Raw genomic sequence first — 19,219 nt, forward strand, 5'->3', positions numbered from 1 at the left:
ACCCTAGGGCTAACCCAAGTGCTTCTGTTTACCCTGGCATTGTCTGGCTTGAAAATGCTGTCTTCTGCTTTGACAGAGCAGGTGACTGCCGTTTTAGAAGCATGGATTGGAGGGAACCTGATCACTCACAAGCCTAGTTGCCTCTCGATCTGTACAACCAATGTCAGATGTTAGTCCCATGTTAGAGTAATGGAAGTAGGCAGAATTACATTGGACAGGCAGTGCCCAACTAGTTTGCATCATTTAGGTGTGCCCTGCAGTTAGTTCCTTGAGTATGAAAGTTTGGCCCTGTAAAAGAAAACACTTTAAAATTGAGGTTCACTAGTAACTCACCAATCATTGAATAACCCTATGAAAAACTGTAGGCAGTGTCATTTTTTTTTCCCAATATTCAATTATAAACCATAAGACAAAACAGAATAAAAAAGTAATGCACCCTGCAGTGTATTCTTAAAGCAGGAATTCCTAAAGTGGAAAAGACTCAATTAGAATTTTATTGAGTGGTAGAGGTGACACCTTCATGATTCATTCACATGTAATATGCAAAATTCTGTATTCCCTGGGGATAAAAATGTTTTCAGTACACAAAGTCGACCCATCAACAACATGTAAATGCCTACTAATCTGGAAGAAAAGGTCTGCCAATGTTTTTAAGAAGGGGAAAATATCTTATTTGGGGTATTTTCTTTTTTTTGTTTGGCTTAGGCAAAAACAGTGACAAATCATCCTACTGAAAATTACATTTAAAAAGAGACCCCCAAGGAACAAGTAAAAACACTCAGTAAACTGGTACCATTTTCATAAAACATGTTACAGTGAATTACCAAAGTTCACTAAAAGCTGGAGGTCAGCTTTTAAGTTAAGTTTAAATAGTTTGTTTGGACCAAGCTTGACTATTTGGATTATCGTTGGCTTGTTCGCTAAGAGATACAGCGGCTCCCAGCGCTGTATGGACAGTATATAGCCTCAGCTGTGTTACTGCAGTGGAATAGGAACTTCCTGTCCCACACCCTGAACAAAATCGACCTGTACTGAGCTACACTCAGCCTTTCACAAAGCTGAATCAGAGATTGAGATGTCATCCATCCACCTCAGCTCTTTGTAAGGACTGAGTAACTCAACAGAACTTGATTTTGTCCTGGGTTTAAGACAGGAAGTTCCCACCCCACTGCCAGAACGCAGTGCTGTATTCTGTATATAGTTTTGGCTTTATACAGTTCTCCATCTGCCGCATCTCTTCGTGAAGGTAATAGTTCATTTGGACCAGCTTCACTGGTTTAAGTTGAACTTTTCATTGTGCTTCTCAGCAGGTTTACAGCTCTGTAACTCTGCTGTGGAGCCACCTTCCTATGCTTCAGTGTAGGTGAACTACTAGTGGGAATAGAGGGATCACCCCTGGACCCAGGGAATACAATGGGCTATATTTCTGCAGGCTTAGATTTAGGCCTTTTTAAAGGATAATATTAAATGAAGGATATTGCCTTACAGCACAACATAAGGCAAGGGACATCTGGTATGCTCATTACAAAAGCTCACAGTTTTATAACACCATGAGATACAAAATATGCAGATATGCGATTCAATATTAGCATCTGAGTGACAACAGATTCAATTCTGTCAAAAAATAGTTTCACATATTATCACAGGTATATCATGCCAACAACTTACTCAGCACTGTATACTGTACATTCAAATCTGTCCTTGCCTTCAAGGAGCCTGCCAGCATGTCTCTGAGGTGTGGGAGGAAACCCATGCAAGCACAGGGAGAACTTGCAAGCTCCATGGATATAACATTGTGAAGGAGATTTGAAATCAGGGAACCCAGTGCTGGGCAGAAGCACTTATCACTATGCCACAGTGCTGCCACCTATTGAAAACTGCCCTTTAAACCATGTTCTTGGTAGAGCAGTAGATTTTACCTTTGGTTACACTATGACACAAAGTATATTTTTTCAAGCAAAAGTACTCGCTATACAGCAGAGGGAGATATTTGCCAAGGTTTATTAAAATGTAGGCCTCCTTATGCTTTAGGTACTAATGACATTGAATGTCAAATGAAAATCTGCTCTATTAAGTGCTATACTATACATATGAAAGTCATTAGAACGCCTTGCAGTCAGAAATTATTCAATAAAAGATGAGTAGGGGCAGAAATTATGATGTTCACACCTTCACCCCTGTTACGATCATGTTTTCCCAAATCTAGTCCCCCCCCCCCCCCATTCAGGCAACCAGTACTGTCAGAGACTCTGGTAAATGTTGACAGACTACCAACTTAAAGCCTGTTCAGGAGCATATGTTTTTCCCAAACTGAAATACACTTTATTTCTGATAAACCGTAAACAAAAATTAAAATATTAACCATTTTAAAGCTTTAGTTCGACCAAAAGTTTTTTTCAAGACAGTGATGTCTGAACCATTTGCTGGCTTCTTACAGTGAGGGATAAAGTATTTGATCCCCTGCTGATTTTGTACGTTTGCTCACTGACAAAGAAATGATCAGTATATAAATTTTAATTGTAGGTTTATTTTAACAGTGAGAGCAAAAGAACGCATTTCAAAAAAGTTATCAATTGATTTGCATTTTAATGAGTGAAATAGGTATTTGATCCCCTATCAGCAAGATTTCTGGCTCCCAGGTGTCTTCTATACAGGTAATGAACTGAGATTAGGAGCAATCTCTTAAAGGGCATGCGCCTAATCTCAGCTTGTTACCTGTATAAAAGACACCTGTCCACATTAGCAATCAGATCCCAATCTCTCCACCATGGCCAAGACCAAAGAGTTGTCCAAGGAGGTCAGGGACAAGATTGTAGACCTACACAAGGCTTGAATGGGCTACAAGACCATCGCTAAGCAGCTTGGTGAGAGGGTGACAACAGTTGGTGTGATTATTCGCAAATGGAAGTAACACAAAACGACTGTCAATCTCCCTCAGTCTGGGGCTCCATGCAAGATCACCTCGTGGAGTTTTAATGATTATGAGAACGGTGAAGAACCAGCCCAGAACTACATGGGAGAATCTGGTCAATGATCTCAAGGCAGCTGGGACCATAGTCACCAAGAAAACAATTAGTAACACACTATGCTGTGAAAGACTGAAATCCTGCAACGCCCGCAAGGTCCCCCTGCTAAAGAAAGCACATGTACAGGCCTGTCTGAAGTTTGCTAATGAACATCTGCATGATTAAGAGGAGAACTGGGGGAAAGTGTTGTGGTCAGATGAGACCAAAATCGAGCTCTTTGGCATCCACTCAACTCGCCATATTTGGAGGAGGAGGAATGCTGCCTATGAAACCATAAACACCATCCCCCACTGTCAAACATGGAGGTGGAAACATTATGCTTTGGGGGTGTTTTTCTGCTAAGGGGACAGGAGAAATTCACTGCATCAAAGGGATGATGGACGGGGCCATCTAACGTCAAATCTTGGGCGAGAACCTCCTTCCCTCAGCCAGGGCATTGAAAATGGGTTGTGAATGGGTATTCCAGCATGAAAATGACCCAAAACACATGGCCAAGGCAAGAAAGGAGAGGCTCAAAAAGAAGCACATAAAAAAGGTATTCGAGTGGCCTAGCCAGTCTCCAGACCTTAATCCCATAGAAAATATCTGGAGGGAGCTGTAGGTTCGAGCTACCAAACATCAGCCTCGAAACCTTAATGACTTGGAGAGGACCTGCAAAGAGGAGTGGGACAAAATCCCTCCTGAGAGGTGTGCAAACCTGGTGGCCAACTACAAGAAACGTCTGACCTCTAAGATTGCCAGCAAGGGTTTTGCCACCAAGTACAAAGTCATGTTTAGCAATGTCAAATACTTATTTCACCCATTAAAATGCAAATCAATTTATAACTTTTTTGAAATGTGTTTGTCTTGATTTTTTGGATGTTATTCTGTCTCTCACTATTAAAATAAACCTACCATAAAAATTATAGACTGATCATTTCTTTGTCAGTGTGTCAACATACAAAATCAGCAGGGGATCAAATACTTTTTTCCCTTCACTGTATATGTCAAAGACTATAGCAGCAAGGTTTTTGTTTAAAGGTGTTAATTCCTATATCGTTCTGCAGTTTTTGTTCTCCAGTATAGTTTGTGGTTACTCTTGCAAATGTATTAGCTGAAATTGCTAAATTTACTTGTTTGTCTAGAAATTTCAAACAGAAGGGAGTGGCGAGTGAAGCTTTTTACGGCCTCTTGACATCTTTGGATTCACCTGTGACCTAATAGATTTCTGTCCACTACAGGTAGTTGTGGGACAGTCAAACATTAAGAGCCTATCCACACAACACACAAATTGCAAAATGTTGCCATTCATTCTGAAAGGCACCCCAATGTAATATTAGCAGTGGGATATACACCTGCACTGCAGACCACCACAATGCACATGCTGTGCATTGTGGTGCACTGCATTAAAAAGGGTTATTTTTTTTACATTTAATATACACTACAAAATCATTTGCTGCATTAACGTTAAAAAGTGCAAGTTAACCTTTTCAGAAAAAAAATGGAAAGATGAACACACGCTATACATCTTCCCCATTCCCAGCTGTATTTGCCTCCATAGGTGATGAGCAGATACTGCCCATGCAGCCGATGCATTAACCCAGGATTTGAAATCCCTGCTCTTCTCTTTTCTTTCTGCAGGGCTTCCTTCCCAGAGGAGTTGGGGAGTGTGTACAGTATTAGTATTTTTTCAGAAAAGGTGAACTAACCCTTTAAGCAACACATAATGTGAAAGGCCTAAAATGTATTTGTTGGCTGTTTCCAGGTTTCCATAATCGCACAGGCTAAAAGGGGTCCATAGAAGTTGAGAATGCTGGATAATGTGTTAGCATGGTCATGTGATTTTGCTGTGAAGTTATACTTGGTAGATGGTAAAAGGTAGACTTTTTTTCACTTTACTGATAATTTCTTATACTAACAAACAGATGTGTGATATAAAAAAACAAAACAAAAAAAAAACAAAAAACAAAAACACAAACACACAAAATAATCAATCACCAAAAGCCTGTAAGCACGGGAAGACTCATTATCAACAGTTTGTTACAATGCATCAGTTAAAGTCCTTCACTGGGATAAAGATAACCTCCCTTCTCCCACTTTCTGTACAGATTGCTGTATATAAAAAGTAAAAAAAAAATCCATCTAAATGCCCCTTTTAAGCTGCCGAAATGCAACGTTCCAGCATCTTTGGTGTCCGAGAGGGTTTGCACAACGTAGACACTTCCTACTAGATGTTCAGCCACAGGATCCAGAAGCGGACTAAAATCCGTGGAGGGGAGGTGCAGTGCTGGACCGGGATAGGGATTTAGGAGTATAGCTGACTTTGCAAGGCAAGGAAAGGAAACAAAAAAGCCTGGCAAGGTGCATCAGAGGTAGGTGGAATGGAGTTCCTCCATGAAGAAAGGCTTTAATGCTACAAGCCCCTGCTGCTATAAGTTTCCCATCCTGTAAATAGTCTTAGGAAGACATAGGTTACCTTAATACATAGAGATGTGTTGTGTACTAGATTTATAGTTATATTGGTACGGTCTCAGCACAGCCAGCATTTGCATAAATCCATTAAACAGAATTATATTTGCATTTTTTTTAAAACAATTTTCTAAAAGGGTCAAAAGCTTTTTTGGAAGTCAAAAAGCACAGGTATATACAGATACAATGTTATGAAATAAGGGCGAGTGTTCCTTATTGCAAATCAATTTTACAGAAATTAGGAAAAATAAATTTTCTTGATAGCATTGGCTGAAACATGGTCACAGGTAAAACCAGAAACAAAAACAATGAACATACAACATACATGTGATACTACTGCACGATCTGAGGCATCTTACTCCATGCTTTTGCTTTTTTCTTTGCCAAGGAGAACCATGGTGGCTCATCCGGATTTTGTGGTGGAGTGGATTGTGCATTTTTCCCAGATTCTGGTAGGCTATTCTGAATAACTATAGGAAAAACAAGTTTATTAACATCAGTTGATTTTCCTCTCTTAAAAATGATAATTTAAACATCTGCATACATGTCCTTCTGTGGATATTTCATTTCAGTCCCTTTCACACTTGTGTGACCTGAAAGTCATGCAACTTTGACTTGAATTGAAGCAATGCCCGTGTAATCTTTAGGTCTATGGACCTCAAGTTGCATCAAAGTAAGACCAAAATAGTGCAGGGACTACTTTTAAAGTTGCTGCGACTTGAAGTCGCACAGATATGAACAGTACTCATTGGAAATCATGGGGTAGGACTTGTTTTGCAACTTTGCAGTCCAAGGTCACAGGACAAGTCACACAAGTGTGAAAGTGGCCTGTCTTCGAGATGCAAGAAGAAATGAGAGGAAATCCCCTCAAAAGTAAGGAAAATTTCCATCTTGTACAGTTGTTACCAGAACATTTATTCCCATTGGATAAACCATCCTCTCTCCTTCCAGTGGTGACCATTAACTCTGCTAATGCTTTTCCATAACTGTCTGTGACAATGGTATTCAGGACAGATAGAGGGTAAATCCTTCCAATATGGACACAAACATTAATACAAAAAATAAATAGAGCATCTGACGTCAACATTTATAGCCCTATAGCTATAAATGCTGGGGTATGCGCTGACATCAGAAGAGGTTACTTGGATAGGTAGAGAAAAGTCTCCAACATTACAGAACAAGCCAAATTGAACGCACCCAACTACTACTAGCCATAGTGTTACAATTTCTGAAAGCAAATACATTTCTTGCTAAATCTAATTTGCAACCTCAAAAGGGTAAGGTCACCTTTTCATGAAAAATGAGGTGGTGAACTAACTCAAAATATCTCAGCCACCCCTCTGGACCCCACTGTACAATGCACTCAATTTTAGAGGCATAGCTAAACTTTTGAGTAAAAACAGCCCATGCAGAAAAGTGGCCCTTGTGTATTACAATGCACTTTACTAAAACTGGAGAGTGCAAAATCTGAAATAGCTGTGCATGGTAGTCAATCAGCTTCTAACTCCAGCTTGTTCAATTAAGCTTTGACAATTTTGCACGCTCCACCTTTAGTAAAATCAACCCCACTCTGACTTTTTGCAAATTACTGTGGTATGTGGCTGGCATTCTTGAAACCTGACGGATACACTCCTGTATCATTTACCTTCACTTTTTCCCATTAGCTTCCAGGACACAGGAAAAGCAAAGTTGAATATAGGAGTACAGCAGTGGTCAAAAGTTTTTAGAATGACACAAATATTAATTTTCACAAAGTCTGCTGCTTCAGTGTTTTTGGATCTTTGTCAGATGTAACTATGGTATACTGAAGTATAATTACAAGCATTTCATAAGTGTCAAAGGCTTTTATTAACAATTACATTAAGTTTATGCAAAGTCAATATTTGCAGTGTTGATCCTTCTTTTGCAAAACCTCTGCAATTTGCCCTGGCATGCTGTCAATCAACTTCTGGTCAATATTCTGCTGATGGCATTCCATTCTTGCATAATCAATGCTTGGAGTTTGTCAAAATTTAAGGACTGGGATGAAGGTCTGGGGGGGTTTCCTGGCCATGGACCCAAAATGTCAATGTTTTGTTCCCCAAGCCACTTATATATCATCATGCTGGAAAAGGCAAACTGTTCTTGGATAGTTGGTAGAAGTTGCTCTCAGACGACCTTTTTGTACCATTCTTTAGTCATGGCTGTATTCTTAGGCAAAATTGTGAGTGAGCCCACTGCCTTGGCTGAGAAGCAACTCCACACATGCATGGTCTCAGGATGCTTTACTGTTGGCGTGACACAGGACTGATGGTTGCACTCACCTTTTCTTCTCTGGGAAAACAAGAAAGTGTGGGCAGGCACCAAGACTTTATAGGCACAATAAGGATACTATATTATTAAAAGTATTGTTTTTATTTCAAAAATATTATATTAAAAAAACGGGAAAGGACAAAAAGATAAAAACTAGGTATGACATACAATATGAACAGAATATGCACTCCATACACAATAGGTCAATTAGTGTAGAAAGAACAAAAAGATTGTAAGAACAACAAAAGACCAACACATCTTATTGATCTATATAGTTACAATACAAATTGTAGGGTTCAAACACTATGTGATGGTGGCAGTCAAATTCTGTGTAAGCTCATAAGCTCGACATGTTACGCGCCTTGTGCGCTTCTTCAGGAGCATAGAGTGGAAAAAACTGTAATAAATGATACAATATTATCAGAATTTCCAGAACATTTTTTTGTATGTACATTAACGTATACACCAAAAAGGAAGGAATTAATAAATGAAATAAGTGAATGGAGGCTGTCTAGAAAAAGCACCAAGGGAGCATCAACCCCGCAGTAATCAGGCGGAGAAAAGGCAATGTGGGGACAGGTGTAACATAGTATAAATCTATAATAGATAAATCTATTATAGATTTATACTATGTTACACCTGTCCCCACATTGCCTTTTCTCCGCCTGATTACTGCGGGGTTGATGCTCCCTTGGTGCTTTTTCTAGACAGCCTCCATTCACTTATTTCATTTATTAATTCCTTCCTTTTTGGTGTATACGTTAATGTACATACAAAAAAATGTTCTGGAAATTCTGATAATATTGTATCATTTATTACAGTTTTTTCCACTCTATGCTCCTGAAGAAGCGCACAAGGCGCGTAACATGTCGAGCTTACACAGAATTTGACTGCCACCATCACATAGTGTTTGAACCCTACAATTTGTATTGTAACTATATAGATCAATAAGATGTGTTGGTCTTTTGTTGTTCTTACAATCTTTTTGTTCTTTCTACACTAATTGACCTATTGTGTATGGAGTGCATATTCTGTTCATATTGTATGTCATACCTAGTTTTTATCTTTTTGTCCTTTCCCGTTTTTTAATATAATATTTTTGAAATAAAAACAATACTTTTAATAATATAGTATCCTTATTGTGCCTATAAAGTCTTGGTGCCTGCCCACACTTTCTTGTTTTCCCAATCTATCCATATCAGACGTGGCACACATAACTATTCTGTATCCGCATGACCACTATGCGATGATACATATATTATCCATTTCACCTTTTCTTCTCTGGACAAGGTTTTTTCCGGATGCCCCAAACAATGGGAAAGGGAATTTCTTTAGAGAAAATGACTTTACCCCAGTAATCAGCAGTCCAATCCCTGTACCTTTTGCAGAATATCAGTCTGTCCCTGATGATTTTCCTGGAGAGAAGTGGTTTCTTTGCTGCCCTTCTTGACACCAGGCCATCCTCCAAAAGACTTTTCCTCACTGTGCGTGCAAACCTCACACCTGCATGCTGCCATTCCTGAGCAAGCTCTGCACTGGTGGTGTCCCGATCCCACAGCTGAATCAACTGCAGGAGACTGTCCTGGAGGTTGCTGGACTTTCTTGGGCACCCTGAAGCCTTCTCCACAAATGCAGTGGAAATGTTTTTTTATGGGATGAAGTTCATTTTTATGGAAAAGAGGGACTTTGCAATTAATTGCAATTCACCTGATCACTCTTCATAACATTCTTGAGTATATGCAAATTGCCATCATAAAACTGAGGCAGCATTATATTAATATTTGTGTCACTCAAAACTTTTGGCCACGGCTGTATACTTGGCAGGTTTCAAGGGTGACATCAGAGGCCAACTTATGTACCAATCAAATTACACTGTATTTTACAAAAAAAAAGGGACAGTGCGTGGTTATATACTAGGGCCCCTTGTCGGCAAATGCTGTTTTACTCATAAAGTGGACTATGCATTTCAATGGCCACTTCATTTTATGAAGCTGAGCTATGGTCTTCCCGATTCTCACTTCTGAGCTGACCTTCAGTCAGCAAATAAACAGGATCTAATTGTGATCTGGCATTTAATCAGTGGGAGTGAACAGCGATTTCCATATAGTGACATATTTAGTCTATAGAATGATCCTGCTTTTACCCCAGTAAAATGGACATGTATTATGATGCAAGATTTTCTACCGCATAACAAGTACCATAATCCCTTATTGGACCTTCAATTTACCTGTGAGAGGCCAAAGGGCCCCTGTGCTAGTTCACTACATTCAAGCAAGTTGCAAATATCAGCATGTCAGACACAGGCTCTTAGTTGGCTTTTATGACTCTCAGGGGTTATTTACGAAAGGCAAATCTACTTTGCACTACAAGTGCCAACTACAAGTGCAAAGTGCACTTTAAATTGCCCTGAAAGTGCACGTTGAAGTGCAGCCGCTGTAGATCTGAGGGGAAGATTTGAAATAAGGAGAAGCTCTGCTGATTTTATCATACAATCATGTGCAAGCTAAAATGCTGTTTTTTATTTTCCTTGCTTGTCCCCCTCAGATCTACAGTGACTGCACTTCCACGTGCACTTTCAGTGTAATGTCAAGTGCATTTTGCACTTGTAGTGCAAAGTTGATTTGCCTTTAGTAAATAACCCCAATAGTCATTTGAGTATTGGACTCATCCTAATGCCCCGTACACACGATCGGACATTGATCGGACATTCCGACAAAAAAATCCATGGATTTTTTTCCGACGGATGTTGGCTCAAACTTGTTTTGTGTACACACGGTCGCACAAAGTTGTCGAAATTTCCGATCGCCAAGAACACGGTGATGTACATCACGTACGACGAGACTAGAAAAGGCCAGTTCAGAACCAAGCGCGGCACCCTTTGGGCTCCTTTTGCTAATCTCGTGTTAGTAAAAGTTTGGTGAGAGACGATTCGCGCTTTTTCAGACTCGTGGTTTTCAGATCGTTTTCTGCTGTTCAGTTTGTGCTTGTGGGTTTGTATCTGCTCTTCAGTGCATGCAGCGAGTTACGCGTGACTCTTGTCATTGTGTTCTTGTTCGTTCCTGTTTTTCAGGTCGCTCTTCACAGGCCTTGCTGTTCTTTAGTGCGTTCTGTTACTTCGTTCTGAGCAGCCGACCGTTTTCTAGCCATGTTGTGTATACGTACTCCTCGTAGAGTTCGTGCTGTGCGGGGGCTTGATGTTGGGGTCCTGACCTTGACACAAGTCCAGTCCATGAACAGGGTGGGGAGGGGTTCATGGACCAAGAATTGGTTGCTCGAGCGTGACCAGTTCTGTCATATACCTTTGCTCCGTGAGATCCGTGAGAATAATCCCGATGATTTCAGGAACTTTCTCCGGATGACGGACCCCGTATTTCACCGTTTGTTGGCTTTGCTAACCCCTATATTAGCAGGCAGGATACTGCATGAGGCAAGCCATCACTCCGGAGCAGAGGCTCGTCGCCACCCTGCGGTACTTGGCGACGGGGAGAAGCCTGAAGGACCTCAAGTTCTCGACAGGCATCTCCCCCCAGGCTCTGGGGATCATTATCCCAGAGACCTGTTCTTCCATCATCCAGGTCCTGCAGAAGGAATATATGAAGGTAAGATTTTTATCCTTTAATATCACATTTTATTGTATTTAATGTTTGATAATATATTGTATTTCTTTCCTCATTCCCTAGTTACCATGATTGTAATATGCTGTGAATGTCCCCTTTGTCCTCATGCATGCTGGATTTTTCTGTAATTTTTTTTTGTCCTTCATACATATTTGCCTTCACTTACCTCCCCAGCATGGTCTCCTGGCCCTATATTCACCTCATGTAGTCACTTAATGTATTTTATTAGCTCCATAGTAGTGCTTTACCCTAAAACCCCCTTAAAATGTTTAAAAATGTGATTTGTGCTTTAAATTCTGTCAGTGCCAGAGGCTTTTTTTTTGGTGTTCCCCAAGTCATTTGAATCCCCTCAACTGCTAAGTCAGCTGATACCAATTGTCTATCTATCCTCAATCATCTATCTGCTGACTTTGCCAAACCCATACACACTATACCCAGCTCTTTTGTGGTCAGATTTATAGATGAATTCCCCAAAGCATGTAGTGCAAGGGCCTGCCTGAATACTTTCAAATGGTACGGTTTAAAGTTTTTGTATCCTATTATTATCTTGATAGGCAATAGCAGAATTTCCAAATGTGCTCAAATGTGTACAGTGTGTATTTATATCTTTGTATTATGACACTTCTTACCTGTCCAGTGGGCTGTCAATAGTGTAGCTAAGGAGGGGCTGGCCAAATTAATCCACATTATTTAGGCATTCATCTCTCAATGAAGTGGAGAGGGTTACCTGTCCAAGATCTCCCCCCCTAAAATGTAAGAAATGGCCCATGGGGGGGGGGGGGGGGGATCTGATAGGTGGACCTTATACTTTGGTCTGTTAAAATTCCCTCAAATAAATGTTATCTTGATGTTGGCCAAGAATGTTTGTGTCTAATCTGCTTTCCCTGTTTATGTGCAAAATGACTAATTTTTTGTTGTTGTTTGACTCCACAGTTTCCTTCCACGCCACAGGAATGGCAGACTGTGGCCTCCCACTTTGCCCAGCGGTGGGACTTTCCTAACTGCGGAGGGGCAATTGATGGGAAACACGTCCACATCGTCCCACCACCCAACTGGGGGTCATACTATTTCAACTATAAGGGGTTCAATAGTATTGTGATGTTGGCGGTGGTGTTGGATACTTACGAGTTCCTGTATGTGGACGTGGGGAAGAATGGCCGGATGTCCGATGGTGGAGTCATCGCCCAGGCGGAGTTCTACAGGCGTCTCCAGAATGCCAGCTTGGACTTGCCACCTCCAGAAGACAATCTGGAAGGACTTCCATTCATCTTTGTTGCGGATGAAGCATTTGCGCTGCGGGACCAGCTTATGCGGCCATTCCCAATGAGGACCCTCACCCCGGACCAGAGGGTTTTTAATTACCAGCTGGCCAGAGCCAGAAGGGTGGTAGAGAATACGTTTGGAATCATGGCCAGCCGGTTCTGCCTATTTCTTACACCCATACGCATGGCGGAGTACAAACTGAATCATATCATCCTGGCGTGCTGTGTTCTACACAACTTTTTACGGCAACATTCTGCCAACTATGCTGGCTCAGTTGGGCCTGAGGCTGGAATTCAAAATGAACCAACCCTGATGGCGCTTGAAAGTGGCCACCCTGGCTTGCCCCCCCCGAGTGCCCATGGGGTCCGTCTAAGATACCTTGAATACTTTGCGGGTAGGGGGGCTATCAATATGCCAGACAATGTCTGAAACCTTTTTCAAATAAAAAAAAAAAAAATTTTAATTACTAAAATCTTTGGTGATATTTACTGCTTGTGTTTCTTTTAGCTGACCCTGACAGAAATGTGGTGAGTCCTGAAAATGGTGTGATTGTGTAACATTACAAAGCATTGTCGGGTGTTATTTACTAAAGGCAAAGACACTCTGCACTACAAGTGCAGTTGAAACTGCACTTGTAGTGCAAAGTGGATTTTACTGTAGGAAATAACACCCATTGTCACAGAAAACACCAATTAAAGCACAACAAAACTTTTGGAGCGTTGAAACAATAATCCACACATTCTTGATTAACAATCTTTTTAAGACCAGCACAATCACATGTGCATTAGAAAAGGTTTTTAAAAGAAACCAACATGTTTGTTGTATAACAATTTTTGGGGTACATTAGAAAAAGTAGAAATGTCCATTTAAGATAAAACAGGCATGTTTAAAACCAACAAGGACACAAATCTGGAACTTACAAAGTTCACATTTGGTAGAACTTGAAGGCAATATCAGACATGAGTATTTACAAACTGTATTTACAAACTCTGAACTGCGTTCAGATGGGGTGAAGTCACCCCTATAAAAGCCAAATTTGAAGATGCACACAAATTGACGAATGTCAACATGTGCTAGCTGCCATCACGGGGGGATCAAGGGACGTGTTTTGTGGGTGCAACCCCTTCCTCACAGCTACTTTATTATTGAGGAAGGGGTTGCACCCCCAAAACACATACATTGATCTCCTGTGATGGCAGATAGTACATGTTGACACACTGTGTGCATCTTCAAAATTTGGCTTTTCGCAAATATGTCAAAAAATGGTAAAAATTTGTAGCCCACAAAAAGCCCCAAAAAAACCCAAAGGGATTTGGATGTGTTTTAAACTCTCCCTAAAACATCAATGATGTTCTTAATTTTTTTTTTAACATCATTTATGCTTTTCTGGATGTTTTCCCAAGTCCCTATTACACCCCATGATCTCCTCAATCAGGATCTGTGTACTTTCAGAGGTGAAATAATCTGGATCCACAACATCACGATCACCTAAAAAGATAGAAACAAAAAACACACCATGTATTATAAATCTGCCGGCATCCATCTCTTACCTGAGTCTGTGGTCGCAGACACTCACCTGTTGTGGTGACTAGTTCCACCACGTCTCCTTCCTCCTCCTGCTCTGCTTGGCTTGGGTGGGTCTCCACTTCTTCATGAGGTGGGGGTCTCTGGTCTCCCCGGATGAGGGGTGTCCTCCGAGTCTTTTATCCCCTATGTAAAAAAAAAAAAAAAAAAAAAAAATAGGTATACTTAGCACACAGATATTTGATGGCAGAAATAGGAATATGAAACATTGCTTGGAAGTGGGGTATAATTGTCTGTTTTGGCAGAGTTCCAAGATGTTGAAATTTTATTGTCCTTTGTCAAGCTTCAATACTTTACCTGTTTAGTACAAGCTTCACAGATGGAGACCCCCCTATAGTACACACTGGAGCACCTGTGTGCTCCAGGGTGTTCTTGTGTCCCACACTAGTGCTCCAGCGTCCAGATGTGAAAACTGCTGAGTGTCCTCTCCTTACACAGAATCTAGTTTGCAGTTCATTCTAGTTACAAACCCATCTACACAAAAAAATTATTTTCAGACAAGTAGGCCATGAAAAATGTTGGCAAATGCATATGGCCACAACAATGGTGTTTTCTAGGCCGAACGAACAATGTTTTATACCAGTGGTGTCCAAACTATGGCCCTCCAGTTGTTAAGGAACTACAACTCCCATCATGCCTAGTCATGTCTGTGAATGTCAGAGTTTTACAATGCCTCATGGGAAGTGTAGTTCCGCAACAGCTGGAGGGCCGTAGTTTGGACATCCCTGTTTTATACGAACGAATAATGTGCCCATGAACATGAAAGTTGCCATTTTAAACTGTGCAACAGTTAAGAAAAGCACATGGAGCAGCACAAATGTAATAAACATAAAGAATAGGAACACAGGACAACTACTTACTTTTTGCAGCACTCTCTGGATCCTTCCGTACTGTCCATGCTCTCTTAATTTGAGGTCCGACCAACGCTTCCTGAGCTGATCTTTCGATCGTCGTACCCCGAAATTCCGGTGCCGACTCTTGACCACTTTCGCCATTATCTTGGCCTTTCGGACATTGGGGTTGGGGTAAGGTCCATACTTCCCGTCATAGTCGGCCCTCTTCAGGATGTTGACCATCTCCAACATCTCCCCAAAGGACATATTTGATGCCTTAAATCGCCTCCTTCTGGATCGGGACGTTTCTGGGTCCGGGCTTTCCTCCTCCTCATTGGTGTAATTATCAGACACCTGCTGTGTCTCCGCCATGTGCTCTTCCCCACTGCGCCGAACGAGAAGGGGCGGGGAATAGACTAGAAAGAACATCAGGGGCGGGCGCAGTTTCACGCATGCGCAGTATCTATAAAGCGTAACACGCATGCGTAGTACATACGATCTGTGAGCGGAGGAAGGAGTAACGGAGGCACCGATCGTGATAGTGAAGGTAAGATTTAACATTGGGCCTATACTGCTTCTAGATTGAAGCCTGTATTTGCACACGTTTAGAAGACTTTAGGCTGACATTAGAGTTTGTCTTGTGTTGTGTCTTGCAGTGAAAATGGATATCTTGAAGGATCGTGACTTTATGGCAATCTTCATAGATATGTTTAGGGAGCTGCCCTGTCTGTGGCAGATAAACCACCCTGAATATAAGAATCAAACAAAGAGGAAGGCAGTGCTGGATAAATTGCTGTAATTTGTGAGGACGGTGATCTCCAGGGAAGACATCATCTATTTGAAGATCCTAATTGGTGGCCTGAGGAGTACATAAGGGAGTGCAAGAAGGTCCAGGATTCCCAGAGATCAGGAGCTGCAGATGACCTTTATGTCCCCAGACTGTGGTACTATGACAGGCTTCATTTTCTGGCAGGTCAGACTGAACCCAGGCCAGCACTCTCCACTCTTCCTTCCACGCTTACTCCCCCCCCCCCCCCCCCCGCTGAGGCTTCTGATTTTCAACCTGGGCCTTCCAGGCAGCAACATGTGGAGGAGCCCAGCTTGAGCCAGGTATAGCATTCTTCTAAATATTTCTGGTTGTCCAATCAATGATGTTAAATATATGTTAGCTAGAAGTACTAATTTATGATTGTGATTGATGATGCAAAAACTAAAACTATGTCCCTTTTTCATACACAGGGAAGTGGCAGCCAGGAGGTGGCCGGGCCAAGCAGGCTGTCTGATATCCAGGTCCCTCCCCTACACCTTCAAAGACAAAGTGGCAGGAAGAGGAGTAACCTGGAGGAGGCTGCCATAGGCCTATTTTGGAAGGCTACAGAGGCCCTCAGAACACCCCACAGTGTGGAGGAGGACTTTGCTGGCAAAACTGCATGCAAAATAATGCAGATGGAGGACTCCTGTGTGAGTTCTTCATTTTGAAAGCTTTAAATAAGGGGTTGAGGGGCCAAATCACATGTGCAACCCACATTTGTGACCTCACACATAGTCCTCCTCCAGGTCCTACTCCTCCTCCTGCCACATCTCCAACACCAGAGCCACAGCGTGGAAGGAAGACCAGAGGAGTGATGACCCTGGGTTCAGTCTGGTCTGGCAAAATATGCAGCCTCTTGTAGTACCACAGCCTGGGGACATACATGTCATCTGCTGCTTTCCGGATCTCTGGGACTTCTGGACCAGACTGCACTCCCTTATATATGGACTCCTCAGGCCACCAATTTTGCTGTAAATTAATTAATGTGTGCCCTGGGGGCCAAAGGCTTCGCCAATCTATGATGTTTATCCAGCGTTGCCTCCCTCTTTGTTTGGTTCTGAGCCCTTAATAAAGGAATTTTTGTTTCAATTATACTCGCCTATGTGTGTTTCCTTTCAAAAAGAACAGTTTGTGAGGATTCAGGTACATTTCAAAAATACAATGTGAAATTAACAAGGGACACCAACACCAAACAATCTCCTTGAGATTAAATAATACAAGATAATAATGGTGTTGTGGTAACTTGACACACAAACACACACAAAAATATTCTGGAGAGAAAAAAACAAAAAAAAAAACAAAAAAACAAACAAAAACAAAAAAAAAAAAAAACACACACATCAGCCTTGAAAAAAATACAAAACAAAAATAAAAAAAAAAAAGTGACAAATCAAAATATATTGAGGGAATCACGATAAATAATAAGGAAATAAGTTTGCGAGAAGTCTGTGTGAATATGAGCAGCAAAACTACTTAATTCTTCTAGCATTATAAAGAAGAGAGTGTGCTGTATTAAACAATTTTAAACATTGCAGCCTGACGAAAGTGCTCTATCCATTCCGAACGCTAATTTTACCAGACCGAGCTGTCCGTCTCGGAATTTCTTCTGAGCATGCGTGGCACTTTGTGCGTCGGAATTGTCCACACACGGTCAGAATTGACGCGATCGGATTTTGTTGTCGGAAAATTTTATAGCCTGCTCTCAAACTTTGTGTGTCGGAAAATGAGATGGAAAAAGTCAGATGGAGCCCACACACGGTCGGATTTTCCGACAACACGCACCGATCGCACATTTTCCGTCGGAAAATCTGACCGTGTGTACGGGGCATTAGAGTGTATGTAAACCCTCACAAACTTCCCTTATGGGCTTCCATTTGGTCTGGTAAATATATAATTGGAAGGGTTCTTATTAGATCTTTTTTATATGTGCAAAAGATACCGGTTTTTGTCATAATTCTGGATCAGCTGATACCCTCCAATGGAGATACGTCAGCCTGGATGTCAAACCACTTCCTCAAACTTAATCTATCTAAAACCAAGCTCTTAATGTTTCCTCCCCCACGTGCCCCTTCCCCTGACTTCTCTGTCAAGATCAATGGCACATCTATCAGTCCGTCCTCACATGCCAGGGTGCTAGGGGTAACCTTAGACTCTGAACTGTCCTTTCAGACCCACATACAATCCTGTCCAAATCATGCCGTCATAGCCTCCGCAACATTTCCAGAACACGCCCCTTTTTAACTAATGACACCGCCAAGCTCTAATTCACTCCCTGGTCATCTCTCGACTACTGCAACTCCCTCCTCATCGGATTACCTTTACATAGACTATCCCCCTTCAGTCTATAATGAATGCCGCTGCAAGACTCATCCACCTTACCAACCAACCATTCAGTGTCCTCCACCCCTCTCTGCCAATCTCTCCACTGACTACCACTCACCCAACGAATAAAATTCAAAGTACTAACAATAATTTACAAAGCCATCCATAACTCTGCCCCCAGCTACATCACTAACCTAGTCTCAAAATACCAACCAAGCCGCTCTCTTCGGTCATCCCAAGACCTCCTGCTCTCTAGCTCCCTTGTCACCTCCTCCCATGCTCGCCTCCAGGATTTCTCCAGAGCTTCTCCCAACCTTTGGAACTCCCTACCCCAATCTGTAGTACTGTCCCCCAATCTATCCATCTTTAGGCGATCCCTGAAAACCCTTCTCAAAGAAGCTTATCCTGCTTCTAACACTGTTTTACTTCCTCCATCAGCTCATCCCCCACAGCTATTAACTTTTGTATCATTTGACCCTTCCTTTTTAGATGGTAAGCTCTAACAAGCAGGGCCCTCTGATTCCTCTTGTACCAAAATGTAACTGTAATGTCTACCCTCATGTTGTAAAGCGCTGCACAAACTGTTGGCGCTATATAAAACCTGTATAATAATGGCTTCAAAATACAATTTCTATGCTGACTACACCCAAATCTGTCTTTCTACTCCTCAGCTCACACCATCCATTTCTTCACATATCACTAATTTACTAACAGACATATCAATATGGATGTCACACCATTTGCTCAAACTCACTATATTCAAAACTGAGCTCATAATATTTCCTCACCCATGTGCCCCTTCCCCTGACTTCTGTCGAGACTGATGGGACAACTATCACTATGTCTCCAAACACCAGGGTGCTAGGCGTAACCCTGGACTCTGAACTCTCCTTTTGACCCCACATCCAAACGCTGCCCAAATCATGCAACAGCTCCAAAATACGCTCCTTCTTAACGAATGACACCACAAGCCTTCCAATTCACTCCCTGGTTCTCTCGCCTCAACTACTGCAACTCCCTACT

General features: G+C 41.7%; 1 protein-coding gene across 5 annotated transcripts in view; it reads right to left on the minus strand.

Annotated features, from left to right (window-relative positions):
* The window catches only part of KIAA1210 (KIAA1210 ortholog), a 292,927-nt gene that overhangs the window by 106,890 nt on the left and 166,818 nt on the right, over positions 1-19,219 (minus strand). For 3 of the 5 annotated variants that reach the window (XM_073599308.1, XM_073599306.1, XM_073599309.1), the window contains one exon: positions 5,834-5,944. The exons of 1 other annotated variant lie outside the window; for it this stretch is intronic. In XM_073599308.1, the coding sequence (XP_073455409.1) occupies positions 5,834-5,944 (111 nt within the window). Of the gene's footprint in view, positions 1-5,799; positions 5,945-19,219 lie in introns of all 5 variants that reach the window. One more of the 5 variants, XM_073599310.1, reaches the window with a different exon arrangement.

The sequence above is a fragment of the Aquarana catesbeiana genome, linkage group LG09 (genome assembly GCF_042186555.1).
Source record: "Aquarana catesbeiana isolate 2022-GZ linkage group LG09, ASM4218655v1, whole genome shotgun sequence".
Classification (NCBI taxonomy): Eukaryota; Metazoa; Chordata; class Amphibia; order Anura; family Ranidae; genus Aquarana; species Aquarana catesbeiana.